General features: G+C 47.7%; 2 protein-coding genes across 6 annotated transcripts in view; both read left to right on the top strand.

Annotated features, from left to right (window-relative positions):
- Window positions 1–187: 187 nt before the first annotated feature.
- On the top strand, window positions 188–12607 carry pgam1b (phosphoglycerate mutase 1b). Its single transcript, XM_085994222.1, has 3 exons — window positions 188–921; window positions 4936–5116; window positions 8021–12607. Exons 1-3 carry the CDS (start codon window positions 508–510, stop codon window positions 8188–8190), a joined length of 765 nt encoding a protein of 254 aa, XP_085850348.1. The 5' UTR covers window positions 188–507; the 3' UTR covers window positions 8191–12607.
- Window positions 12608–17768: 5161 nt separating this feature from the next.
- The window catches only part of hps1 (HPS1 biogenesis of lysosomal organelles complex 3 subunit 1), a 44242-nt gene continuing 34159 nt past the window's right edge, over window positions 17769–27851 (top strand). The window contains exons 1-4 of one of the 5 annotated variants that reach the window (XM_085994217.1): window positions 17776–18136; window positions 21453–21593; window positions 22780–22922; window positions 26995–27103. In XM_085994217.1, the coding sequence (XP_085850343.1) occupies window positions 18020–18136; window positions 21453–21593; window positions 22780–22922; window positions 26995–27103 (510 nt within the window). In that variant the 5' untranslated portion in view covers window positions 17776–18019. Of the gene's footprint in view, window positions 18137–21452; window positions 21594–22779; window positions 22923–26994; window positions 27104–27851 lie in introns of all 5 variants that reach the window. The other 4 variants (XM_085994216.1, XM_085994218.1, XM_085994219.1 and 1 more) reach the window with 4 other exon arrangements.

The following is a 27851-nucleotide window of genomic DNA, read 5'->3' as shown; positions in this document are numbered from 1 at the left end:
TTACTGCATTAAAAGCGCTATATAAATACAAGTTGTTGTTGTTAAAATACATTATTAGATGTTTTTAAATAAATCAATTTCTTCCCCAGATTTTACTAACAGGCCATTGTGACTTATTCGAATCGAGCTGTAAGCCAGTAAATGGGGCACAGCCCTTCCATTCTGCTGCTGAAGGTCGCTGTGTCCTCATTACGTGCAGGTTTTTTGTCTCCGTTCCCTCTGGTTAGCGGTGATGCTGATCATTGCAGTCATCAGGGGAGTTGGAGAGCAGGAGAGAGCGAGGGGGCACTAAGAGAAAGCGGCAGAGGGAAAGAGACAGAGAGGAATAAACAGAGAGAGGAAGCAATAAGAGAAAGCGGCAGAGGGAAAGAGACAGAGAGGAATAAACAGAGAGAGAGAGAGAGAGAGAGGGAAAAAGGAAGGAGACAAGAAGCAAACGAGACAAAGGAACAGAGACCCGAAGCATCGTCTCCTTGAATCTTGTGCAGAGCGGAGCTTCCCCAAGTGATGGCGGCTCACAGGTTGGTGCTGATCCGACATGGTGAGAGTACCTGGAACCAGGAGAACCGTTTCTGCGGCTGGTTCGACGCCGACCTGTCCGAGACCGGGGTGCGGGAGGCGGCCAGCGGGGCTCGGGCACTGAGCGACGCCGGGCACCAGTTCGACATCTGCTACACCTCGGTGCTGAAGCGGGCGATCCGCACCCTGTGGGCGGTGCTGGAGGGCATCGACCAGATGTGGCTGCCGGTGGTCAGGACCTGGCGGCTCAACGAGCGGCACTACGGGGGTCTGACCGGCCTCAACAAGGCAGAGACGGCGGCGAAGCACGGAGAGCAGCAAGTGAAGATCTGGAGGAGATCCTTCGACGTCCCCCCTCCTCCGATGGAATCGGAGCACGACTTCTACGCCAGCATCAGCAAGGTGGAAGCAACAGATATATACACATTTATAAATAATATAGAAACATAGAAGAGACATTCATTCATTGATATATATTAAATAGTGTGTGTATATATATATATACATTCATACACATAGTAGCTAATATAATATACATTAAATAATACAGGCATCAATATATATATACATTCATTGTTATATATGCATATTAAATAATATACCTTTCCTTTTGTTCTTTCATCCCCTCCCCCCTTTCCCAGCTCCCACACTTGCTTAAAAATCTGTTCCATTTGCTGCTTTTTTCCAGTTCTGACAAAAGGTCATCGACCTGAAATGTTAACTCTGTTTCTCTCTCCACAGATGCTGCCTGACCCGCTGAGTATCTCCAACATTTTCTGTTTTTATTTCAGATTTCCAGCACCTGCAGTATTTTCTTTTTGTATTAAATAACATTCATTGTTATACATGCATATTAAATAATGCATACACTCGTTGTTATATATGCATATTAAATAATACATACATTCATTGTTACATATGCATATTAATAATATATACATTCATTGTTACATATGCATATTACATTCATTGTTGTATATGCATATTAAATAATATATACATGAATTGATGTACATTAAATAATATAGGCATTCATTGGTGTGTATTATATATATAACATGTACCTCATTTGATATATATAAAATAATGTATAAATATATACATATATTAACAAATAGTAACATTAATATACATTTGCATTATACATAAATATACATTATACACAAATTAACATTAAACAATGCATTAATATATACATATCAATTATATATAAAACAACACATACACATTAAATTATATATATACATTAAGTAATATCAATAATATATACACATTGTTATATATGTGCATCAATAATATATTTAATATTTAATATGCTCAATAGCAACATGTGCATATTTATAGATACGTTTATAATATTTACATGAAAAATAATGCATGCACAAAGTAATATATATGGAATTACTAAATGTATATATTAAATAATAAATCCTAGATAGAAATAGAGGTGAATAAATAAATCGAGAGATAGGAGGATGGATTTACAGAAGAACGGGAATGAGGAAAACTGAATTCTGGAACTCACAGCACCTGAAAATCGAAGAGCCAGGTTAATATTTCAGCGGGAGAGCCTTGGTCTAAACGGGAGATGGGAGAAGCCTCCTTATAGCGGAGGGTCTCTCCCTGGAATGTCAAGCTGTCTGTTCACTTTCAGGTGCTGATGGACCTGCTGGGAATTTCAAACGTTTTCTCTTTATATATACATGCATTAATAATGTACATACGAATCACATAGTGTATCTGTGCATTTAATAGTGTATATGTGCATTAGATAATGCATTAGTGTATATATGCATTAGATAGCGCATACATGTATAAAATGGTGTATACATGAATTATATATGTTCACATGCATTAGTATATAAATACATTACATGGCATATATATGCACTCAATATATAAATGCATTAGTGTACATGGATTATATGATTATATATACATTGCATATTGTGTGTATATACGTATATAAGCATTACACAGTATATCTGTTACATAATGTATACATGTACCACATAGAACATTTTTGCGTTGCATAGTGTGTATATGCATTATACTATAGACACATCATATAGGGTTTCCCTGTGTTGCACTTTTAAAACAAACCCATTTCTATCAACGTGAATCTCACAGTCAGAATAAAAGCTCAACCTGGGACAAGAGCAGCAGGGGATTTGGCTTAGATTCAGCATGTCCCAGTCTCTGTCTCTCTGTCTATATCTCTCTCTGTCTCTGTCTCCCTCTCTGTCTGTTTTTCAGTCTCTCTCGCTCTCTGTCTCTCTCTGTCTCTGACCCTCTCTCTGTCTGTCTGTCTGTTTCTCTCTCTCTCTCTGTCAATCTCTCTGTCTCTCTGATGTGTATGCATATATTAAATAGTATTAGTCTAGCCATGCATCATATAGGATATACCTGCATTGCACAGTGTATACATATCGATTACGTTATATCTGCATGCATTAAATAGTATTCTATATGTAGCATAGAGTACATAATGAATGTATACATTAATTAACTTGATTTAAAATTACTTAATGAGATGCATTGCTGCTTTTTTGCTCTATTATTTTTAAATAATTCCTAGAGTAATATTTAATTCAAATTTGGTAAGAGAATGCATTTGTGTGTATATATTCAGTGTGTGTATGTGTGCGTGTATATCATGACACACACGCATATACAGCGGCCAAACCTCCTTTCACCTGCCATACAGGCCACTGCTGATTTATCAGGCCGGGGTCAAGTAATCTGGAGTCCCGCCACGCCCCGCCTCGGGCCCCCGCACCGGCCCACGCTCCCTCGGACATGGGACAATATTTGGGGCAGGCGGAGATACAGAAACAGAAAAGTGACAGAGAGATAGAGATAGACAGAGAGAGAAATAGAGAAATAAACAGACTGACTGGCATCGAGGGAGTCAGAGAGCAAGATAGCAAATCAGAGTAGAGACAGAGTGAAAGACATAGACAGGGAAAGAGAGACAGACAGTGACAGAGAAAGATAGCAAATCAGAGAGAGAGAGAAAAATATAGGTAGGTGTAAGAAGAGATAGACAGACAGGCAGAGAGAGACAAAGAGAGAGAGAAAAACAGAAAAATAGGTGTAGGAAGAGAGAGACAGACGGATAGACAGAGAGCGAGACACAAACAGGGAGGGAGAGAGAGAGACAGACAGGGAGAGAGAGAGACAGAGACAAAGATGGACAAAATGTATTTATGATTCCACTACACAGAGTACCTGGAGCAATTCCTGACCCTATAGCTAAGTCTATCTTCCACAATCCACTGTGCCTCCCTCAGCTGGATTTTAAACCCTCCCCCGCCTTTCCCTGTGTCGCACTTTTAAAACAAACCCATTTCTATCAGCGTGAATCTCAGTCAGCATAAAAGCACAATCTGGGACAGGAGCAGCAGGGGATTCGGCTAGATTCAGCATCTCTCTGTCTCTCTCGCTCTCTCTGTCTCACAGAGGTCAATCTCTCTGCATTCACTTTTTCCATTCCGTGTGACACAGCAATTTATTCCAGCACGGAGTTCAGCCTCTCCGTGTTAGCCGTGGCTCGGTGGGCAGCACTCTTGCACTCTGAGTCAGAAGGTTGTGGGTTCAAGTCCCACTCCAGAGACTGGAGCCCATAATCCAGGCTGACACTCCCGGTGCAGTACCAAGGGGGTGCTGCACTGTCGGAGGAGCCGTCTTTCAGATGTCTTGCTGCAGTTGTACAGGGCCTTGGTGAGACCACACCTTGAGTATTGTGTGCAGTTTTGGTCGCCTTATCTGAGGAAGGATGTTCTTGCCATGGAGGGAGTGCAGCGAAGATTCACCAGACTGATACCTGGGATGGCAGGAATGACGTATGAAGAGAGATTGAGTCGACTAGGCTTATATTCGTTCGAGTTTAGAAGAATGAGAGGGGATCTCATTGAAACTTATAAAATTCTAACAGGACTAGACAGACTAGATGCAGGAAGGATGTTCCCGATGGCGGGGGAGTCCAGAACCAGGGGTCACAGTCTAAGGATAAGGGGTAAGCCATTTAGGACTGAGATGAGGAGGAATTTCTTCACCCAGTGAGTGGTGAACCTGTGGAATTCTCTACCACAGAAGGCAGTTGAGGCCAATTTATTAAATATATTCAAGAAGGAGTTAGATATATTTCTTAAGGCTAAAGGGATATGGGGAGAAAGCAGGGACATGGTACTGAATTTGGATGATCAGCCATAATCTGATTAAATGCGGAACAGGCTCGAGGGGCCGAATGGCCTACTCCTGCTCCTATCTTCTATGTTTCTATGTGACGTTAAACTGAGGCCATCATCATCAAAGAAGCCTATAAAATGAGGAGGTGCACAGCTCTCCCTTTACAAGTAACGCACCCATACCTTGTACTGTTCTCGGTGTCTAAAGGTGCACCTGTTCCCCTAGGACCGTCGCTATGCCGACCTGTCTGAGGATGAGCTGCCCACCTGTGAGAGTTTGAAGGATACGATCGCCCGTGCCCTGCCCTTCTGGGATGAGGAGATTGTGCCGCAGATTAAAGCCGGGAAGCGGGTGCTCATCGCTGCTCACGGCAACAGCCTGAGGGGGATCGTTAAACATCTGGAAGGTAAATCGGTCCCCGGCGCAGTTCTGTGTCTTGAGTCACTTTCATTTGCAATTTGACCCTGAGTTGAGCTCCTGACCCCCCATGTCCTGACTCTCCATCACCAAGACCGCCTACTTCCACCTCCGTAACATCGCCCGTCTCCGCCCCTTGCCTCAGCTCAGCTGCCGCTGCCACCCTCATCCGTGTGTTTGTTACCTCCGGACTCGACTATTCCAAAGCTCTCCTGCCCGGCCTCCCATCTCCCACTCTCCGTAAACTTGAGCTCATCCAAAGCACTGCTGCCCCGAGTCCTAACTCGCACCAAGTCCCGTTCACCCCCCGCCCCCCGTGCTCGCTGACCTACACCGGCTCCCAGTCCGGCAATTTTAAGCGCAAATTACGTCCAACGCAAATCGAGCTTCTCCGATCTTTTGCGCTAGTTTTAAAAACATCGCGCTGAAGGTGGCGCTGCCCACAAAACTGGCCACCCTCCCCATCGAATTCATCACCATTGCGAGTTTACGCTAATTGCACCCTTTTGGGCAGCACTCTCGCCTCTGAGCCAGAAGGTCGTGGGTTCAAGTCCCACTCCAGAGACTTGAGCACAAAAAATCCAGGCTGACGCTCCCAGGGCAGTGCCGAGGGAGTGCTGCACTGTCAGAGGTGCCGTCTTTCGAAAATATGAGGCTCCATCTGCTCTCTCAGGTGGACATAAAAGATCCCGTGGCCACTATTTCAAAGAAGAGCAGGGGCGTTCTCCTGGGTCAGTATTTATCCCTCACTAAAACAGACGATCTGGTCATTATCATATTGCTGTTTGTGGGAGCTTGCTGTGCGCAAATTGGCTGTCGCGTTCCCTACATTACAACAGTGACTACACTTCAAAAGTACTTCATTGGCTGTGAAGCGCTTTGGGACATCCTGAGGTCGTGAAAGACGTTATATAAACGCAAGTTCTTAAATCAGAATATCTACACCTGTTAGTAGCCACAACTTGAGATATATGCAGATCAATAGGGACACTGTTTTTAATATGGCCCTTAAATCCTGTGGGAGTTCACATTTCTCCCAGCTCTTTGTACCGTTTCTCTGGGGGGTTCCAAAGTTACGGTGCGAGAGGGGAGAATCCCCCGTGGAGTTCCAGGACTTTATATATCCAGCCTCAAAGGCTCTATCATAGCATAGCCCACGACGGCAGAGAGCTTGGAGACTCTTCTAATCGCTGATCTGCCATTGTGCTGCTCAAGGACAAAGATGTTTTTGCAATTGAGCTGGCTCCAACCATTGACCTCTCTAATTCGGCTTGTTCGATATTTGAGTCCCAGGCTTTGCATGGGCCTGGAACCTGAGCAGGCCGGGACTTCAGCTTAGTGACAATTTCAGTTGGAACTTGAATTTTTAATGTTTATACAGTTACTTCAATTTGGTAGAATTTTCAGTTACAAACTTTTTCTTTTAAAAATAAAAAAAATCAGTTGATGTTATTTCAGCTTAACGTTTCAGGTTTTTTGGTGTGCGTGCAAGCGTTATGGTTGCTTTCTGTGTTTATTGTGGAGTGGGTCCGATTGCCAGCTATACCACGTGGTTAGCATGGACTAGTCAGAAAGCCAGGAAGAAGTCCACATTCATTCATTAATTCATACAGACACGGCGATGTAGACAGGTACAAAAAAGAATTTAAAAGACTAATGGAACGTTAGCCTTTATCTCAATGGAGTTGGAATGCAAAAGGGTTGAAGTTATGCTTCCACGGTCGGACCCCATCGGGAGTAACTGCATCCAGTTCTGGGCCCCGCACCTCAGGAAGGATATATTGGCCCTGGAGGGGGCAGCGCAGATTCACCAGAATGATACCAGGACTCCAAGGGCTAACTTATGAGGACAGATTGCATAGACTGGGTTTGTATTCCCTCAAGTATAGAAGATTAAAGGGCGATCTAATTGAGATATTTAAGTTGATTAAAGGAGTTGATAGGGTGAATAGTGAGAAACTATTTCCTCTGGTGGGGGGAGTCCAGAACAAGGGGGCATCACCTTAAAATTAGAGCCAGACCGTTCAGGGGTGATGTCAGGAAGCACTTCTTCACACAAAGGATAGATGTTCCCGATGGTCAGGGAGTCCAGAACCAGGGGACACATTCTAAGGATAAGGGGTAAGCCATTTAGGACTGAGATGAGGAGGAATTTCTTCACCCAGAGAGTGGTGAACCTGTGGAATTCTCTACCACAGAAGGCAGTGGAGGCCAATTCATTAAATATATTCAAGAAGGAGTTGGATATATTTCTTAAGGCTAAAGGGATCAAGGGGTATGGGGAGAGGACAGGGACCGGGTACTGAATTTGGATGATCAGCCATGATCGCATTGAATGGCGGAGCAGGCTCAAGGGGCCGAATGGCCTACTCCTGCTCCTATCTTCTCTGTTTCTAGAGGAAATCTGGAACTCTCCCCAAAAAGCTGTTGCGGCTGGGGGTCAATTGAAAATTTGAAAACCGAGATCGATAGATAGGGTTGTATTCACTGGAATTTAGAAAGTTAATGGGCGATTTGATCGAAGTTTTCAAGATATTAAGGGGAATTGATAGGGTAGATAGAGAAAAACTATTTCCGCTGGTTGGGGAGTCCAGGACTAGGGTGTCATTGCCTAAAAATTAGAGCCAGATCTTTCAGGAGTGAAGTTAGGAAACACGTCTACGCACAAAGGGTGGTAGAAGTTTGGAACTCTCTTCCACAATTGGTGCTGGATCAATTGTTAATTTTAAATCTGAGATTGATAGCTTTTTGTCAACCAAAGGTATTAAGGGATATGGGCCAAAGGCGAGTAAATGGAGTTAGGTTGCAGATCAACCAGGATCTCATTGAATGGCGGAGCAGGCTCCTCCTGTTCCTATGTTGCTAATGATTTGTTCTGTTCTTTGGTTGGTAGGCATGTCAGAGGAAGCCATCATGGAGCTGAACCTTCCAACGGGAATCCCCATCATGTACGAGCTGGACAAGAACCTGAAGCCAGTCAAGCCCATGCAGTTCCTTGGAGACGAGGAGACGGTAAAGGCAGCAATGGCCGCTGTGGCAGCTCAGGGGAAAGCCAAGAAATGAAGAGCGACATGGAGGGAGGGCGCACGCACGCACGAAGAGCACAAGAATTCCACGATACAGCTTCTTAAATTATAAATATATCTAAGTGTTTGGGGGAACCATGGCAGCACGTCACTCTCAGTTGTCACCAACGAGGAATTGTATTTCCCATCTTGCACTGTGCTTACTGAGCATGCTCAGTGGGTCCTCTGCGTCTCCTCCTACCCTATTTTCTCTCTCCCCTTCCGGTTTCTGCCCCTTGCCCTCCTCCTCCACTCTTGCCTGTTGTGACTCGTGTCGGATTTGGCTATTGAGCGCCATTGCTCAAGGGGCCAATCTTCACGCGTGACTGTGGGCAGTAAAGTATTAAGCGGCTCCTCCATGTGAAATATATTTAGATTAACGTCTAGGAATGCGTCTAATTTATTTGGCATTGGAGTCCTCCCTACTTCTACCGGCTCAGATTGAACAAGGCACAGCAAAACCCATCTCGACCTTCATCTTCCCCATTTAACTCTTGGCCCAACTCAAGAGATATCAAGGGCTTAACAGGAGATGTCACAATGCGCTTCTAACAACTAGATTCTGTCATTGCTATTAGACACGTAAAGACAGTAGAATTATCACAGACTATAAACAGTATTTCAGAATTACAATAAGGCAACATTGGTTGGGTTCAGCGTAACACAGTGTGACTTTGTTGCAGACTAGCCGTGAAAAGAGCCCGAGCGAGCTGCGTTCAACTTAGGATTCAATTTTTAGAGACATGGCAAAGTTAACCCTGGGATCGATACCCTGACAAGAATGTTCATCAAAGGCACTAGACGAATCCTTAGCCCCTTCACCTTAACTCCTCATCAAGGATAAGCTAGTCACCAATGAATCCAATCGGGAATTCAGGAGAAACTTCTTTACCCGGAGAGTGGTGAGAATGTGGAACTCGCTCCCACAGGGAGTGGTTGAGGTGAATAGTATAGATGCATTTAAGAGGAGTCTAGATAATCACATGAGGGAGAAAGGAATAGAAGGATATGTTGATGGGGTGAGATGAAGAGGGTGGGAGGAGGCTGGTGTGGAGCATAAACACCGGCACGGACCAGTTGGGCCGAATGGCCTGTTTCTGTGCTGTAAATTCTATGTTATTCTATGTAACAGTCTTGGGTTTATCACCCAGTCTGTGCCTAGAATTGATGCCTAAATGATCTCTTGCATCAACCAGTTCAGATTATATTTACACTTACACTGCCAAACCTCCATCAGGATCCACACAAGCTACTGAGTGAATGAATTAACCCTTTCTTGCCAATTATCAATGAAGTCAGACCACCAAGTCATGAACTAACAGTTGTTTATTCAAATTAATAGTTTGGGTTAATTCATGAAATAATTAACAGAGCTGAATAAACAGTTCAGCCATGTCACGGTAATTCAGAGGGGGTGGTGTTGGTCTTCCGAGATGTTAGAGTGACGAACCTCTGTCTGTAGAGGGATTTTCCATTTCCCCTGGATCCTCTGCTCCGGGGTAAATTCAGCTTCCGCGCTGTTGCCTGTATTTGGACTAGCCGGCTTAACTATCGCCCACCTTGATCTAAATCTTTATCTGGTTGGTATAGCCATGCAACCTTGACTTCTATCAGGACACCGATTATTAAAAATTATTATTGAGATCGGTATCTGAGACTACTGCAAATTGGTGAGGTTAAACTAGGGTTAAATCCGCTGGATCGCTGACAAGTTAACAGCATTAGATTGCCAGTCCATTGGATAGCATTAACATCTATGTGCTGGTGATTAGAAATGTTTTCAGAGCTTATATGACCTCGTCCTCACGAGCAGCGTGGCTTAGTCGACCTTCTCTGGGACGCAGCTGGTAGTTTCCGCAGCGTCGGGTCAACGACCCCCTTCATTGGTGAAGTTATCTGTTCCACTTGGATCCTAGGATTCCGGGTGAAGGTATCTGAGCTAGCTGGCTTTCTCTCGCCTTCCTTGATCTCGGACACTTGAGTGACACTCTTATCTCTGTCTGCACCTGGCTGGTATAGCCGCTCAGTTTGACTTCTACAACCTCTTCCTCTCTGTCCTAAATATACTTGTACCGGTAAAGATTACTTGTGGAAGAAGTCTAGAGAACATAAAGAGAATCTTCACCGAACTAACAAAGAGAAACTGCATCTAGCGAAGGCAAAGCGAGTCTAAGATATTCTACTTCTTCTATTAGGCATGCCAAAAGACTTTTTTAAAATACTTTCACTTCAAAGAGAAGATTCTTGCATTCCGTTGACCAATCGGAGTGACTCGTGTTAGAAGGGTTTACCCCTAATGGTGTCAATCACTTTTAAGAAACATGGATGTTCTTGGGTTCACCGAGGTATGGATTTCTTGATTGCGAGACTCTCTGTCTCCATTCCTGACACATCAATCCTCCTCCCATCAAGGTGTGCCACATAGATATAAGGGGATGTGACATCTTTACGTTGACAGAACTTGTCCCAAAGACTTGGACAGTCCACTTCCCATTAGTAATTGTTTATTGGGAATTGTTTCATAGTGTTACCATGGGTGGTGGAGGCAGATTCAATTGTGGCTTTCAAAAGGGAGTTGGATAAGTACCCGAAGGAAAACATTTTGCAGGGCTACAGGGAAAGGGTGGGGGAGCGGGATGAGCTGAAGTGCTCTTGCAGCGAGCCGGCACGGGCTCGAATGGCCTCCTTCTGTGCTGTAACCATAGGCTTATATTCGCTAGAGTTTAGAAGAATGAGAGGGGATCTCATTGAAACTTATAAAATTCTAACAGGACTAGACAGACTAGATGCAGGAAGGATGTTCCCGATGGCGGGGGAGTCCAGAACCAGGGGTCACAGTCTAAGAATAAGGGGTAAGCCATTTAGGACAGAGATGAGGAGGAATTTCTTCACCCAGAGAGTGGTGAACCTGTGGAATTCTCTACCACACAAGGCAGTTAAGGCCAATTCATTAAATATATTCAAGAAGGAGTTAGATATTATTTCTTAAGGCTAAAGGGATCAAGGGATATGGGGAGAAAGCAGGGACAGGGTACTGAATTTGGATGATCAGCCATGATCTCATTAAATGGCGGAACAGGCTTGAGGGGCCGAATGGCCTACTGCTGCTCCTATTTCTATGTTTCTATTATGTAGTATTTACAGCACAGAAAGTGGCCACTCGGCTCAACAGGTGCATGCTTGGAATGTTCTTGAGTGACTCCGACTATTTCCTTGCCGCACCCTGTCGCAATCTCACTGATAATTGCACAAAACAATCCCAGGCATCCCCCCGGCTTGGAGGTAAGACCTGTATCCCGGTGTTGCAAGAACGCTGGGTTTCGGTATCCCAACAAATATATCCCGAGGAACCGGCCGAATTCTTAACTTCCTCGCCCTAACTCCTCGCTAAGGAACAGTCTGGGGTTTTACCGCCCAGATTGAGGTCTAGGAGTGAGTGAGACAGCGCGCTGGACTGCCCTTACATTAAACAGTTCGGATTGAAATGAATTAATTTTTACCAACTCCCGATTAAGATACCCACAAGCTACTGAGTGAATGGATGAACACTCTTTCTTACCAAATCATCAAAGACAGAGTCAGGCAACTGGTCATGCACTAATGACTATTTATTGGTTACAAGTTCACTACTGAAAGTTACCAGTTCTGACGAAAGGTCATTGACCTGAAATGTTAACTCTGTTTCTCGCTCCACAGATGCCGCTTGACCCGCTGAGTATTTCCAGCATTTCCTGCTTTTATTAAAGCTAGGTACACAAACGCTTGATAGAGATGGATAGCTGTAGTCAGAGTTATCCAGCAGTTTGAATAGGAAATCACTAACGTTAGATAGCAAATGAACGACAGAAGTTACACCGACAAGTCAATGAATCGCTGTAAATCAGCATTAAAGGATTAAAAATAGCACTGGCACCAACCGCGATGGCCTGAGTGGCCTCCTCCTGTCTTGCAGTCTCTACAATCACAACCGAATGGCCAACGAAGTATCTACTGCAAGCCCCTCAACAGAATAAGCCTTGAGCACGGCAAGGAAGCTCCAAACACAATGGGCAACATTAAAGTTGGAGGCTGTCTCCTGGAATTTTTTTTTTAGAGAAAGAGCTGAGAGTGACGTTAGTTTCGGTGCAGCTGTGTTGTGCTTCCCCTCCCCCTCTCCCCCCCCCATCCCCGTGTTTCCATCACGAGCGGGCACCCCGAGAGCTGCTGTCCTTATCACTGATTTCCCCTGTCCCTCTGTCTCCCCCCGACACCCCTTTGTGTCTCCGCGTTGCTGCTTGGAGATGCTTGCTGAGCATTGCAGTGAGGAACTGGCAGTGTCCCAAGCAGGGCCCAGAGCCCAGTGTACGCCCATCTTTGCATTCCAAACCTTCCTGTAACAACACCAACCTGTGAATAAATGTAGCCGTGAGAACAATGTTGGTGGTCTGTTCATTTCTTTGCTCAAGTTGCTGGAAATAAGGTTGACTTGGATGACATTTTGTTTCCATTGTCTTTTGACATTTGCCTCCCCCCTCCCCCTCTCCTCTCCCCCCTCTCCCCTCCCCCTCTCCCTTCCCCCTCTCCCCCTCTCCCTCCCCCCTCTCCTCTCCCCCCTCCCTCTCTCCCCTCCCCCTCTCCTCTCTCCCCTCCCCCTCTCCTCTCTCCCCTCCCTCTCTCCCCCTCCCTCTCCACTTCTCTCCCCTCCCTCTCTCCCCTCTCTCCTCTCCCCCTTCTCTACATTATTATTAATAGTTTCACAGATTTATGCGATATTACGATATTATTATACTTAAACCACCACAGATTTATGTGCAGGACACTTCTGTGCAGCATGCGGCTCGTTGGCAGCAGTCACTCTGTATTAAAAGGGTAATTTCCGTTCTTTTGAATTGACCCTGAGTGGGGAAGTTTACCCACAATCCTCTATTCCTCCTTCATGCTGTCACTGGGGGACAATCCTCGGATGTAGGAGAGGCCAATGGAAAATGTCTGCCGCCAGACTGCTCGTTACCAGCAGTCATAAGAACATAAGAATTAGGAGCAGGAGTCGGCCTTGCAGCCCCTCGAGCCTGCTCCCCCGTTCAATAAGATCATGGCTGATCTTCGACCTCATCTCCACTTTCCCGCCCGATCTCCATACCCCTTGATTCCCCTAGAGTCCAAAAATCTATCGATCTCAGCCTTGAATATACTCAACGACTGAGCCTCCACAGCCCTCTGGGGTAGAGAATTCCAAAGATTCACCACCCACTGAGTGAAGAAATTTCTCCTCATCTCAGTCCTGAATGGCCGACCCCTTATCCTGAGACTGTGACCCCTGGTTCTAGACTCTCCAGCCAGGGGGAAACATCCTCTCGGCATCGACCCTGTCAATTCTCCATAGTATCTTATGTTTCAATGAGATCACCTCTCATTCTTCTAAACTCCAGAGAGTATAGGCTCAATCTACTCAATCTCTCCTCATAGGACAACCCTCTTATCCCAGGGATCAATCTAGTGAAGCTTTATTGCACTGACTCTTAAGACTCAGATAAGGAGACCAAAACTGTGCACACTAAAGCACGAAAGGTTCAGGCTGATTCTGAGCTTGGGCATTCCCAGTGAGGGGTGGCACCCACAGGGAACATAGACCAGCAGCCTATGGCTTTCGATTAAGTAATTGCAGGCTGTCAGCTTAGGATTTCCCCACCTGAGCTCCCTATGATTGCCACTCTTGCTGGGAAACATCCGATTGTGGAATCAGCAACAAGAGGTGACTTGATAGGTGTGCAGACATCTCCCTTTGTTACATTTACAATGGTGGAGAAAGCCAGTAGGAGTTAGGTAAAGGGAGAGAGCTGGATGTTCAACTTGGCTATGCCAATGGACCTTTCACCTTGGGACATGAGTTTGAATCGCAGATTGATGCCTGCAAGGGTCTGCTAGGAAATGACTTATTTGTAAATAAAACAAATGTATAATAAAAGCAAAATGTCAGTTGAATTCATCATAGGGTGTCAGCCTCTGAGTCAGGAGGTTGTGGGTTCAAGTCCCACTCCAGAGACTTGAGAACATAATCCAGGCTGACACTCCCAGTGCAGTGCTGAGGGAGTGCTGCACTGTCGGAGGTGCCGTCTTTCGGATGAGATGTTAAACCGAGGCCTCGTCTGCTCTCTCAGGTGGATGTAAAAGATCCCAAGGCACTATTTCGAAGAAGAGCAGCGGAGTTCTCCCCGGTGGCCTGGGGCCAATATTTATCCCTCAACCAACATCACTAAAAACAGATGATCTAGTAATTATCACATTGCTGTTTGTGGGAGCAAATTAGCTGCCATGTTTCCTACATTACAACAGTGACTACACTTCAAAAAGTACTTCATTGGCTGTAAAGTGCTTTGGGATGTCCTGAGGTCGTGAAAGGCGCTATAGAAATGTAAGTCTTTCTTTATTAGCAATGTGGACTTCAAGTCTAAACCTGATCCCATCCACATCTCACTAGGGGACAATTCTGACTTGATGGACAGAAAGGCCATTTTTGCTTCCAGCCATTCTGATGCCATTATTGCCTTTGTAGTTAAATTTCAGTGTACTCTTCTAGATGCACCCTAAACCAAATAAACGGTAACTAATTAAACATTAAATAAAACTTATCAACCTAAATTGAAATACTTTTGGCCAGGGTGATGATGCACTCCAGTCCCCGTGGCGCCCACCGGTTTCAGAAGGCCTCGAGCGTGCCGGCGGACACCGCGTGCTCCACCTCCAGGGCCACCCGGGTGCGAACATGGCCGCGGAAGAGAGGCAGGCAGTCGGGCCAAACGACCCCCTCGACTGCCCGCTGCCTGGACCAGTTGATGGCCACTTTGGCCAGGCCCAGGAGCAGTCCCACGAGGAGGTCCCCCGATCTGCCCGCTCCCCTCCGCACTGGGTGACCAAAGATCAGGAGCGTGGGACTGAAGTGCAGCCAAAAATCGAGGAGCAGTCCCTTCAAATAGTGGAAGAGGGGCTGCAACCTCTCACACTCCATGTAAACGTGAAACACGGACTCCTCCAGGCCGCAGAAAAGGCAGGCGGCCTGGGAGTCCGTGAACCTATTTAAAACCATACTGCATGGGACTGCTCCGTGCAACACCCTCCAGGCCAAGTCCCCAATAGAACAAGGGAGGACTCCCGCGTAGAGAGCCCTCCATTGGGGACCTCCGCCTCCGCCGGACGGTAAGATGGCACGCCAAGGCGTGTCCGGACGGCAGGCGAAGATGGCAAAGTGGAGAGTGTGCAGCAGCAGCCCGTACGGGAAACGCCTTCGTGCAGAATGAAAAGGCACGGAGGGCATTTCCCCGAGACGGCTCAAGTTGTGAGGCGCCGGTTCCCGAGGGGAGTTTCGGGGCCGGGCGCCGATGAGGAATTCCGTCCGAAAGGGGGAAAGCTCGGACGGGATCGCCCCATGAGCTTGAGCCTCCTCAATACACCTAGTGGAGTCAGGGCCCGGTTAAATTTCAGTGTACTCTTATGATTGGACCAAAAAACAAATTGTCTGTAAATTAATCAAATTTTAAATAAACCTTAACAAATCAAATATAAATTTGGTTGTCCAAATTGATGATGCACTCCAGTCCCCGCGGCGCCCACCGGTCGCGGAAGTACTCAAGCGTGCCGGCGGACACCGCGTGCTCCATCTCCAGGGCCACCCGGGCGCGAACATGGCCGCGGAAGAGAGGCAGGCAATCTGGCTGAATGACCCCCTCGACCGCCCGCTGCCTGGACCAATTAATGGCTTTTTTAGCCAGGCCCAGGAGCAGTCCTACGAGGAGGTCCTCCAACCTGCCTGCTCCCCTCCGCACCGGGTGACCGTAGATCAAGAGCATGGGACTGAAGTGCAACCAAAAATCGAGGAGCAGCCCCTTCAAATAATGAAAGAGGGGCTGCAACCTCTCACACTCCATATATACGTGAAACACGGACTCCTCCAGGCCGCAGAAAATGTAGGCGGCCTGGGAGTCCGTGAACCTATTTAAAACCATATTGCACGGGACTGCTCCGTGCAACACCCTCCAGGCCAAGTCCCCGATAGAACAAGGGAGGACTCCCGCGTAGAGAGCCCTCCATTGGGGACCTCCGCCTCCGCCGGACGGTAAGACGGCACGCCAAGGCGTGTCCGAACGGCAGGCGAAGATGGCAAAGTGGAGAGTGTGCAGGAGCAGCCCGTACAGGAAACACCTCAGTGCGGAATGAAAAGGCACGGAGGGCATTTATAATAATATAATAATCAACTTTATTGTCATTGTTAGTGCACAAGTGCAGTACAACGAAATGTAGGCTTGCGGCTCCCGAGAGTGTACATTTAGATTAAGACATTTAAACATTCAACATACATTTGGCTTGTAATACATTAACATAAACATAACCATAATAAAGTGCATTGGCAGATGTGCAGGCTTTAGAGTTTATTTGTGGAGTTCAGTAGGATGCCAGCCCTGGGAAAGAAGCTGTTCCTAAGTCTGGTCGTACGGGTGCAAATGCATCTGTAGCGTCTCCCAGATGGCAGGAGGGCGAACAGACGGCTCAAGTTGTGAGGCGCCGGTTCCCGAGGGGAGTTTCGGGGCCGGGCGCCGATGAGGAATTCCGTCCGAACGGGGGTCAGTTTGGACAGAATCGCCCCACGTGCTTGAGCCACCTCGATACATCTGGTGGAGTCAGGGCCCAGTTAAATTTCAGTGTAAAGGTGATAAGGGAACTTGCAACAAAACTCAGGCTGGTCCTCACAACATTGCAACACGCGCCTGCGCACTGAGGCTTGCACCCAGGCTTGGCTCGAAAACTCGCAAATGATTGGCTATTCAAAGCGGAGTCACAGCGCAGCTGATTGGACGAAGCGGGGTCACTGCGCAGCTGATTGGAGGAGGCTGCCGGGGTCAATGCGCAGCTGATTGGACGAAGCGGAGTCACTGCGCAGCTGATTGGACGGAGCGGAGTCACTGTGCAGCTGATTGGAGGAGGCTGCCGGGGCCAGTGCGCAGCTGATTGGACGAAGTGGAGTCACAGCGCAGCTGATTGGACGAAGCGGGGTCACTGCGCAGCTGATTGGAGGAGACTGCCGGGGCCAGTGCGCAGCTGATTGGACGAAGCGGGGTCACTGTGCAGCTGATTGGACGAAGCGGGGTCACTGTGCAGCTGATTGGAGGAGGCTGCCAGGGTCAGTGCGCAGCTGGAGGGGCGGCTCGAGCGGAGTTGGCTTATTTTTTAAACCGGCCCCGAGGCGCGGGCACGGGAGGGTCCTGAGCTCCACTGAGGGGGTAGTTGGGGTCCTGAGTTCCACTGAGGGGGTAGTTGGGGTCCTGAGCTCCACTGAGGAGGTAATTGGGGCCCTGAGCTCCACTGAGGGGGTAATTGGGGTCCTGAGCTCCATTGGGGGGTAATTGGGGTCCTGAGCTCCACTGAGGGGGTAGTTGGGGCCCTGAGCTCCACTGAGGAGGTAATTGGGGCTCTGAGCTCTACTGAGGAGGTAATTGGGGTCCTGAGCTCCACCGAGGGGATAGTTGGGGGTCCTGAGCTGCACTGGGGGGGGGGGATAGTTGGGATCCTGAGCTCCACTGGGGGGTAATTGGGGTCCTGAGCTCCACTGAGGGGTAATTGGGGTCCTGAGCTCCACTGAGGGGTAATTGGGGTCCTGAGCTCCACTGAGGGGGTAATTGGGGGTCCTGAGCTCCACTGAGGGGGTAATTGGGGGTCCTGAGCTCCACTGAGGGGGTAGTTGGGGTCCTAAGCTCCGGGGGTTAATTAGACCGGGTTGACACAGCGGGTAATGGGGCGGTGTGGGGCTGGAGCTGCCCTGTTTGGATTGTATTGACGAGTTACTGAGGACCGCGGGGATGAAGTGCCTCCTGATTGCCAGTGAGAGCGCCCAGGTCCTCTTTTACTGGACGGACCACGAATTCGAGGCCAGCCTGAGGCAGCGATTCGAGAACTTGGTGGAGCAGCACGGAGAGGTAAAATGGAGACCGCCCGCCATTGGCGCTCACGGTTATCAGCCTGCCGACTCTTGGGGCGGACTGTTGTTATACCCCATTGCACGCAAGTGGTCATTCTTCTTATGTGAACCTAGAGTGCTGGCAGGATACTCGACTGTCACTGCCGAGCAGTGACGGACCTAGGTTTGGCTGATGGGGTCCTGAGCGCCACTGGGGGGTAGTTGGGGTCCTGAGCGCCACTTGGGTAATTGGGGTCCTGAGCTCCACTGGAGGGTAGTTGGGGTCCTGAGCTCCACTGGGGGGGTAGTTGGGGTCCTGAGCTCCACTGGGGGGGTAGTTGGGGTCCTGAGCTCCACTGGGGGGGTAGTTGGGGTCCTGAGCTCCACTGGGGGGTAGTTGGGGTCCTGAGCTCCACTGGGGGGGTAGTTGGGGTCCTGAGCTCCACTGGGGGGGGTAGTTGGGGTCCTGAGCTCCACTGGGGGGGGTAGTTGGGGTCCTGAGCTCCACTGGGGGGGGTAGTTGGGGTCCTGAGCTCCACTGGGGGGGTAGTTGGGGTCCTGAGCTCCACTGGGGGGGTAGTTGGGGTCCTGAGCTCCACTGGGGGGGTAGTTGGGGTCCTGAGCTCCACTGGGGGGGTAGTTGGGGTCCTGAGCTCCACTGGGGGGGTAGTTGGGGAATTCAAGATTTGGCCAACTTGGCAGGAAAGGGACCAAGCTGGTAACTAGGCAGTTTGACTTAACTGGTCTGAAGACCGAGGCTGGAACCACACAGACTTTCAGCTTCAACCTGGAGGGAGGCCGAAGAGGTCCCTGGCAGTGAAACGGAGGCGGTCCAGCAAAGTGTGTAAAATTGAGGGGCCTGGATAGAGTGGATAGGAAGCACCTATTTTCCCCCTAGCAGAGGGGTCAATAACCAGGGGGCAGAGATTTAAAGTCATTGGTAGAAGGATTAGAGGGGAGTTGAGGAGAACTTTTTTCACCCAGAGGGTGGTGGGGGTCTGGAACTCACTGCCTGAAAGGGTGGTAGAGGCAGAAACCCTCATCAAGTGCATATCCAAGTACTTTTAAAATGTGAAGTGCTGTAACCCACAGGGCTACAGACCAAGAGCTGGGAAGTGGGGTTAGGCTGGAGAGCTCTTTTTCGGCCGGCACAGACACGATGGGCCGAATATCGCCCTCCTGTGCTGTAAATTTCTATGATTCTATGAAAGCCGTGTTGACCCACCTCAATGATTGGGGGTGGGGAGGGGTTCGTCACTCCCACTGTGCCGTCAGCTTGATCGACAGATTTTTGTTGGGTAAGAGTTACATAACCAAGATGGGTAGATGGAGTTTAAGATCAGCCATGATCTAATTGAGTGGGGGAACAAGCTTAAAGGGGCTGAATGGCCTCCCCCTGTTCCACTGGCTCTGCCACTGCTGTCCAGCCTGATCTCTTCCTCACTCAATGTCACATGTGCTGACACTCTGTTTCTGGCAGGAGTCACTGGATGCCGACGACAAGGAGACTTTCCCAGCTTAAAGCTTGCCCCAGAACTGATTTTCTGTTGCTATTTATCCACTATGGATTATTAGGGGAGATTTTTGGATGATTTCTCCAACCGCTACCTTTTTCTTTGGGGCGTGGGGGCTTGTTGGGAATGGGATCACCAAGGAACTACCTTGCACGAAAGGCTGGTAGGGAAAGCTCGAGGGCAGGAAGGCCAGGGCATGTTTCTGAACCTCCCTAGCAGCTGACTTTAAAAACATGGAGTCAGCCGTGGCGCAGTGGGTAGCACTCTCGCCTCCGAGTCAGAAGGTCGTGGGTTCAAGTCCCACTCCAGAGACTTGAGCCCATAATCCAGGCCGACACTCCCAGTGCAGTACTGAGGGAATGCTGCACTGTCGAAGGTGCCGTCTTTCGGATGAGACGTTAAACTGAGGCCCTGTCTGCTCTCTCAGGTGAACATAAAAGATCCAATGGTACTACAGTATTTCGAAGAAGAGCAGCGGAGTTCTCCCCGGTGTCCTGGGCCAATGTTTATCCCTCAACCAACACCTAAAAACAGATTATCTGCTCATTATCTCATTGCTGTTTGTGGGAGCTTGCTGTGTGCAAATTGGCTACCACGTTTCCTACAATACAACAGTGACCACTTCATGAAGTACTTTAAAGTGCTTTGGGACGTTTGGAGCTCGTGAAAGTCACTATATAAATGCAAGTCTTTCTTTATCTGGTTGGATTATATGTGACAAGGAGTGAATTAAATATAATCCAGTTCCCTGGTGACTGAGTAAATAGTGGTTAGCCGAGGCTGTTATCCAGTGGCCTCTTGCTGGGAGCGCGTGTGTATGAACTTCGGGTGAGAATAGGTTGAGCTGCTCCTTACAGTTTAACAACCTGTTGTCGCTTGCTGTGCTTTGTAAATAGTGGGCACTTGAGTGTGGTGAGGGGGCACTGTGGAACCGTACTCCATTAAGGAATTGGCACCTTTAAGCAAGAACATGCCAAAGCGCTTCACAACCAATGAGTTACTTGTGAAGTGCAGTTACTGTTTAGTAGGCAAATGTGGCGACCAATGTGTGCACAACAAAGTCCCACAAACTGGGATAAATATTAACCAGGACATCAGGCGATCTCTTCGACTGGTATGGTGGGATCAAGCGAGATCTGGACCTGTTTCTGGCTGGAGCGGAGATCACCTCGTACAAAAGTTAGGTATTGTATGATACTAATCAGGGCCAGAGTGAGCTCCTGGACTAGTTTTGATTGTCTAAAAGAGAAATTTTCCAGATTCTCTCCCCCCCCCCCCCCCCCCCCCCCCCCCAATAATTGGCCTGAGTTTTTCGTCTTTTCTCGCCTCTCCTAGGAGATCCCATGGTTTCAGGCGGGGTGGGGACTGGGGAGTGTGTATATTGTGATGCACAAGGCATCGTGGTTGTGTGGGACAGGCTGCGTGGACCAGTGGGTCTTTTCCTGTCCATCATTGTTTGTACATATCTCTTAAGCTATCTGAACAGGTAGATGTGATGTTATCACATCTCAAACACTCCCTCAGCACTGTACTGAAGTGTTGGCTTAGGTTACGTGCTCAAGCCTGGAGTGGGCTTTGAACCCACAATTTTCTGACTCCGTGCTGAGAGAGAAATGGAAAACAAATTTAAAACTGAGAATGAAAGTGCAATAACTTGGACACTAAGAGAATCAAGGGATATGGGGATGGGGCGGGAAAGTGGAGTTGAGGTCGAAGATCAGTCATGATCTTATTGAATGGTGGAGCAGGCTTGAAGGGCCGTATGGCCGACTCCTGCTCCTAATTCTTATAATATGGATGAACTGTTTCCTGTGTTCACAGGTTCACGCCCCAGCCTTTGAGGACAGCATAAACACACTATTTGCGCCAATTCTCATTTCCTGCATTACCCTGAATGAGAAGATCTCGGACACGTACACCTCTTTCGTCAGTGAGAACAACTACCTCTTCATAGTGCACCAGGTAGGGAGTTGAGAGCTCTGTGTAGCTATGCACCTTGCTCGGGTTGTATGCCATGGCTTCAAGCTCTGACGGATTTTGGAGAGGGGGCATTTTTGTCTGATATGCTTTCAAAACACTTCCTGTATTCATAAACCTGATAGATGACCAATAACAGTGGTTCGGTGATGTTGACGATCTCCCCTGCTGTTGAACAGGTACATTTTGCAATATGGCCTCTTGGGCACAGTAACTGAGAGTGGTTGGCATTTATAGCACAGTGGGCTCAGCAGTGAGTTATTCCTGCTATTTTTATCCCTGACCATTGGTGAGCTGTCTTTCCCCCCTTCTCCCCCCCCCCCCCCCCCCACTTCAGTGTAGCTCTGCTCAGGAACTCAACAGTTTGTGGGGGAGGTGGGTAATGGAAATATGAAGCAATGGTTCATCAGATTCACTCGGTTGTTGCCTAGTATGAGGAAATACAAATATGAAGAAAGACTTGGAAAATTGGGGCTGTTTTAGTTAAAACTGAGGAGATTCCGAGATGATTTGATGAGGTGTTTGGCCCTCTGAGTTATTTATTATGCCTCTTATTTTAAATCGCCTGCTCTGGCAGCCTTTAATTCTCTTTCCGCCCCCCCCCCCCCCACCCCCCCCCCCCCCCCCATCCCAGGCTCTCTCTCTCGCCTGGTCTCTTGCTGTGCTCCTCCTTACCCCTGCTGTGCTCTTGCTCTCTCCCCACCAGCCTCTAACCATGCTCTGTTTTTCTCCATTCCCCCAAATCTCCACTTTCCCACTCCTCTAACTGTGCTCCACCTTCCTTCTTGCTCCCCATCCTTGTAACCCTCCTATACCACCTTCTGCACCCCATACCCCTCTCCATCATCCTACACTGCCTCGCCCCTTTAACACCTTCTGGCCTCCATCACATCCATCCTTGGCTCTGTTCAAATTATCCCTCGCCTTCTAACCCCACTTGACCTGAAGACCGCACTTGGCCTTGACTCCTGATGCGCAATGCCTTGGGAGATGGACTAGTGTTTAATAATTAGCAGCTTGTTGATGGTGGAATCGCAAAGTTAGTGAATCTGCTGTCAACCAAGGCAGAGTGTTGCTTTAAGATGAATCGTTCTCCATTTTAACAGATTAAAAGGGCCTGAGGGCGAGACTCCTTCATTAATCTGCGTTTGGTTGTTTCTGATTCCTTCAGTTTGGTGAGTTGACATATATTGCGGTGAATGGAGACGGTTCAGAGAACGAAGATGATTTGAGACGGAAGATTTTTGTGTTGAAGAAGATTATTGATGTGCGTTTTGGCATGGTGACTCTGGATGCCAGCATCCTAAAGAAAAAGTATGTACTGTAATATTGGTTTGTTTGGGGGGTTTTTTGGTACAATTTTCTCCCCTCTTGCAGATATTCATGCTTTCCTCTGTTGCGTATATTCAAGGCTGAGATCGATAGATTTTTGGACTTTAGAGGACTCGAGGGACATGGGGATCGGGCGGGAAAGTGGAGTTGAGGTTGAAGATCAGCCATGATCTTATTGAATGGCGGAGCAGGCTCGAGGGGCCGTAGGGCCGACTCCTGCTCCTATTATGTTCTTATCACTAGATAGTGACCAGGAATGGGACACTGAATAATTTCTCCCCTCCCTGAGGATGTGCTGCACTATCAGAGATGCCGTCCTTGGGATGAGACGTTAACCAGAGGCCCCGTCTGCCCTCCCAGGTGGACATAAAAGATCCCACGGCACTATTTTGAAGAAGAGCAGGGGAGTTCTCCCCGGTGTCCTGGTTAATATTTATCCCGCAAACAACATCACTAAAAACAGATTATTTCGTCATTATCACATTTCTGTTTGTGGGAGCTTGCTGTGCTCCTACTTCTTCTGTTCTTGTGTATGGTTAGGTGCCAGATGTGAGTCTAGATGGAGAGTTTCAGCAGACTATTTAACCATGGGGACATCGAAGCTGAGCCAGATCCTGGCAACAGATAGGGACTTCCAACAAGGGTTGCTGGATAGCCATCAGGATTGGAAGCTTGGTATGTTCTTCCCCTAACCAAAGGGCAATGAGGTCAAATGTCAAACTTCTGTTGTCGCCCTGTCTGCAATTAATTAAGTTTGCACAGACCAATACTTGAGTTTGGAGTTTCCTGTTCTGCATTGCTCAGTAACTGAAATCCTTAACCAACTGTGTGTAAATGTGGAGAAGATGTTTCCACTTATGGCTGGGGGAGTGGGTGGAGTCCAAAACTAGAGGCCATAACTATAAGATAGTCACTAATAAATCCAATAGGGAATTCAGGAGAAGCCTCTTTACCCAGAGAGAGAATGTGGAACTCGCTACCACAGGGAGTGGTTGAGGCGAATAGTATAGATGCATTTAAGGGGAGGCTAGACAAGCACATGAGGGAGAAAGGAATAGAAGGGTTAGATGAAGAGGGGTGGGAAGAGGCTCTTGTGGAGTATAAACACTGGCACAGATTGGTTGCGTCAAAAGGCCTGTTTCTGTGCTGTAGATTCGATGTAACTTGGTATCTCGCTTTTAAGTAGTTATATTTGAATGTGCTAGGATTGACCCTTGGTTCATGCTAAGTTAGATTGTTTCAGATGGGCTGCCATAATTGGCGTTGGTGCTTTTTCAGATAGCTTCTCGGCACTCAATAGACTCGTACATGAAACATAGAAGATAGGAGCAGGAGTAGGCCATTCGGCCCCTCGAGCCTGCTCCGCCATTCAATGCGATCATGGCTGATCATCCAAATTCAGTACCCTGTCCCTGCTTTCTCCCCATATCTCTTGATCCCTTTAGCCTTAAGAAATATATCCAACTCCTTCTTGAATATATTTAATGAATTGGCCTCTACTGCCTTCTGTGGTAGAGAATTCCACAGGTTCACCACTCTGGGTGAAGAAATTCCTCCTCGTCTCTGTCCTAAATGGCCTACCCCTTATCCTTAGACTGTGACCCCATGAAGAATGGCCACTTGAGTGAAAGACTGGAGGGGACTTCTGATGCACGTGGAACGATATGCCAGTAAGAATTGGCACCTTCTGGAGAAGAGGGGTGGCAGGGCAGAGTATCAGTGGAAATAAATCGTTTTTGTTTGGCGGCAGTGTGTTGTAGCACTAGGTGATTGAGTGGTGGACATTAATTATGAGCTTAGTTCCTGAACCCTGTTTTTACTGCTGTGGGGACGGGCAGGTGCTGCCAATATACAGAGAGTGAAACTGGGAAGCGTTCTCCTCAAGCCTCTTAGACACTTCACAACAACTGACTTCAGAGTCTCCGAGTCCAGCCAGTGGGTCAGCCATTGCCTCTTGTCTACGTAACAGCCACTGCACTGCAAAATAAATTTACTGTGCATAAAGTTTTGGAGCTCTTTTGACACGATAGGATGCTATATACATGCAACTATTTCTTTGACTAGGGTAACACGAGAAATCAAGGATAAAGAGGCGGACAAACCTTGTAAAGAGGAAGTGTCGGTAAACTGTATCTTTTAAAAAAGGCAAACGTTTTGCTTTACGTGGCTCAGTTGGTAGCATGCCCGCCTCGGAGTCAGAAGGTGGTGGGTTCGAGTCCCACTCCAGGGACTTGAGCCCAAAAACCCAGGCTGACATCCCAGTGCAGTACTGAGGGAGTGCTGCACTGTCAGAGGTGCCGTCTTGCAGATGAGACGTTCAATCGAGGCTCCATTTGCCCCCCCTCAGGTGGACATAAAAGATCCCATGGCACTATTTTGAAGAAGAGCGGGGGGGGGAGTTCTCCCCGGTGTCCTGGGGCCAATATTGATCCCTCAAACAACATCACTAAAAACAGATGATCCGGTCATTATCACATTGCTGTTTGTGGGAGCTTGCTGTGCGCAAATTGGCTGCTGCATTTCCCACATTACAACAGTGACTACACTGCAAAAAGTACTTCACTCACTGGCTGTAAAGTGCTTTGGGACGTCCTGAGGTTGTGAAATGGGCTATAGAAATGCAAGTCTTTTATGTTTTTTGCAATTACTAAAGTTTTTTTGTTTTTTGGGATGTGGGCTACACTGAGGAGGTAGTATTTATTGCCCATCCCTAGTTGCCCTGTGGGCATTAAGCATCATCCACATAGTGTGGGACTGGAGTCACCTGTAGGCCAGACCAGGTATGGGCGGTGGGTTGCTATCCCTGACGGATTGGTGAACCAATTGGGTTTTTAAAACAGTCTGGCAGCTTTCATGGTTATTTTCCTGGTGCCAGACCACAAATTACCAGATTTATTCAATTCACTCTCTCAACTTGCCACCATGGGATTTGACTCCTGACCTTGGGATTGTCAGCCCAGTACCCTAACCACGAGACTAACACAACCTCAAGAAAAGACTTCCTTAGTTTTGAGTCTCGAATGTAGCAAATTTGGTTTTTGTACTTGCGTATGTCAAAATAAATATCCTTTAAACGTTTATAGCATAGAATCTGGCTATTTAGTCCATTCTGGCTGTACCTGCTCTATGCTAGAGCGATCCAAAGCCAATCCCACTGCCCTTTCCGCCCTTTCCTCCCCCCCCCCCCCCCCCCCCCAAAGTCCTGTATCTATATCTGCTTCAAATATTTATCCAATTTTCCATTAAAAGATGCAATGGTCTCTGCCTCAAACACTGCTGTGGCAAAGCATTCCATGCTCCAGCAACTCTCTGCCTGAACAAATTTCTCCTAACTGCTCTCCTCACTTGGCGATAATTTTAAATTGGTGACCCTTCATCAGTGATTCCCCAACCAGAAATAGTCTTTCTCTATTCACTCCACGAAAACTCTTAAACTTTAAAAACCTCTATTAAATCTCCTCATAGCCTTCACTGCTCTAGGAAAATAATTATTTATACAAAGATGAAAATGATGGCTGGAGCATCATGACCAACGTTCGCTGTAAGCTGCACGGCTGCGCAGCACTCCAGGGATCCCGTGCAGCTGGCTTTTCAATGTAAATACCACACGCGCGGTATTTTGAATGGCCCACGCAACGCTGCGCCAAAATAATTAGAGGGAACATTGATCATGACTGGACACTTCGCAGCCATGTAATCTCCTGGGAGAGGTTAAAAAACAGACAAAAACCCAGGGCCAATAAGGGAAAAAATACTCTGGAAAATTCCTCTCCGACCCCCTCGGGCGAGGATGTGTGTATAGTATAATGTGCTGAGTTACTCGGTGTGTTAAGGATTGTACATGCTGAATTGGGCTTTTGTTTTACTCCTGTGGGACTTAGTTGCTTCTGTCTTACCAGCGTTGCTCTGTGTGAAAAGCTGACATAGTATGTCAAGAAGAGTAGTCTTAATCCTTTCAGCCTCGCTCATTAAAACATTTGCTCGATTCCTTCCATGGGGTTTTCTGTACCCCCTGCAAGTGCTCTCTTACCAAGGCCTTTTTCTGCTTTCTCAGGTTGCGGCCCCAAGATACAGAGCAACGGCGCAAGGATTGGAAGATGCTACAAAACATACTCCTCACTTACAGCCACCTGAGGGCGGAAGACCAGAGTTTCCTTGTGGAGGTGATGCAACATTGCTGTCCTCAGTGGCAGTCTGAAGGAGACATGTAACGAAGGAGCTCCCCTGCTGGCTTAGTGGGTCAAGGCATTGCACTGGGGAAGACAAAGCCACACAGGCTAGAGGGCCAGAGCTTTGATTCCCAGTCCATGTTTAATCAGCTGATATAAAAACAGAAAATGATTGGAAACACTCAACAGGTCAGGCAGCAGGAGAGAGAAACAGTTAACGTTTCAGGTCGATGACCCTTCGTCAGAACTGGAAAAAGCTGGAGATGGAACAGGTTTTTAAGCAAGTGTAGGGGCCGGGAAAGGGGGGAGGGGAGGAAAGAACAAAAGGGAAGGTCTGGGATAGGATGGAAGGCAGGAGAGATTAAGAGATGGTGCGAGGCAAAAGGAGATGGTAATGGGACAAGTTAAGAAACAAAGGATGGCTCTGGATGAAGTGTAAATGGCAATGGCAGAATGAAAGACAGCTGCCATGTGAAAGAGAGAAATGTTCTTTTTAAATAAATAATAAAATTAATGGGGGAAAAAAAGGATAGGGGCAGAGGTTATGGTCTGAAATTGTTGAACTCGATGTTGAGTCCGGCAGGCTGTAAAGTGCCTAATCGGAAGATGAGGTGCTGTTCCGCGAGCTTACGCTGAGCTTCAGTGGAACAATGCAAGAGGCCGAGGACGGAGAGGTCAGAGTGGGAGTGAAGCAGAGAATTAAAGTGACAGGCGACCGGAAGCTCGGGGTCCCCCTTATGGG

The sequence above is a fragment of the Somniosus microcephalus genome, chromosome 8, assembly GCF_052327205.1.
Source record: "Somniosus microcephalus isolate GS21.2 chromosome 8, FLI_Smic_1.0, whole genome shotgun sequence".
In the NCBI taxonomy this organism is placed as follows: Eukaryota; Metazoa; Chordata; class Chondrichthyes; order Squaliformes; family Somniosidae; genus Somniosus; species Somniosus microcephalus.
This window is presented reverse-complemented; position numbering and strand designations above follow the sequence as displayed.

What these genes read in the sequence shown, in the direction of transcription:
- pgam1b (XM_085994222.1), top strand. Translation starts at nt 508, where the DNA reads ATGGCGGCTCACAGGTTGGTGCTGATCCGACATGGTGAGAGTACCTGG. An exon ending in TCTACGCCAGCATCAGCAAG is followed by an intron (nt 922 to 4,935) that starts GTGGAAGCAACA and finishes CTGTTCCCCTAG; the next exon opens with GACCGTCGCTATGCCGACCT. An exon ending in GATCGTTAAACATCTGGAAG is followed by an intron (nt 5,117 to 8,020) that starts GTAAATCGGTCC and finishes TTTGGTTGGTAG; the next exon opens with GCATGTCAGAGGAAGCCATC.